The 429-nt window shown below is 62.0% G+C and overlaps 1 protein-coding gene across 1 annotated transcript in view; it reads right to left on the reverse strand.

Annotated features, from left to right (window-relative positions):
- Positions 1-429, reverse strand: part of LOC104124574 (transmembrane serine protease 4) — a 9,236-nt gene that overhangs the window by 4,546 nt on the left and 4,261 nt on the right. Inside the window, exon 4 of the mRNA XM_035892480.1 lies at positions 139-393. Within this exon, the coding sequence (XP_035748373.1) occupies positions 139-393 (255 nt within the window). The remainder of the gene's footprint in view (positions 1-138; positions 394-429) is intronic.

Here is a 429-nt window from a genome sequence, read left to right on the forward strand (position 1 = left end):
TGGGGATGCTGGGCACGGTGCTGTGCTTGCGTGGGAAGCTGCCAGGGCGCCTGGCGCAGGGACCAGCCAGCTCCTAGGGACACACAGCGCGCTCTGCCCGGCGGGGGTGGACTGGAAGCATTAGTGCAGAGCTCTGAGTGCTTGGTAAGTGGAGGGAGCCCCACCCAAAATGCGCTTTTATGGGAGAGGGATGGATAGAGCAGGCGAGAGAGGCGTGGAGAAAGCGGCCGTACCTCCCGTAGCCCATCTGCTCGCAGGCTGCTTTCGCCAGCGCCGGGTTGAAGTGGTCATGGCAGATGCAGGACCAGGCTCTGGTGTTTCTGTTAAGCACCTGCAGGATGGATCTGTCTTTGGAAACACGGGCTGGAGACGGACACAAAGTCAGCTTTGCCACTGGTGACTTCAGCAGGGGGGGGGGGAGGAGGCTTG

Source organism: Egretta garzetta, unplaced genomic scaffold (assembly GCF_000687185.1).
Source record: "Egretta garzetta isolate BGI_Z169 unplaced genomic scaffold, ASM68718v1 scaffold134, whole genome shotgun sequence".
In the NCBI taxonomy this organism is placed as follows: domain Eukaryota; kingdom Metazoa; phylum Chordata; class Aves; order Pelecaniformes; family Ardeidae; genus Egretta; species Egretta garzetta.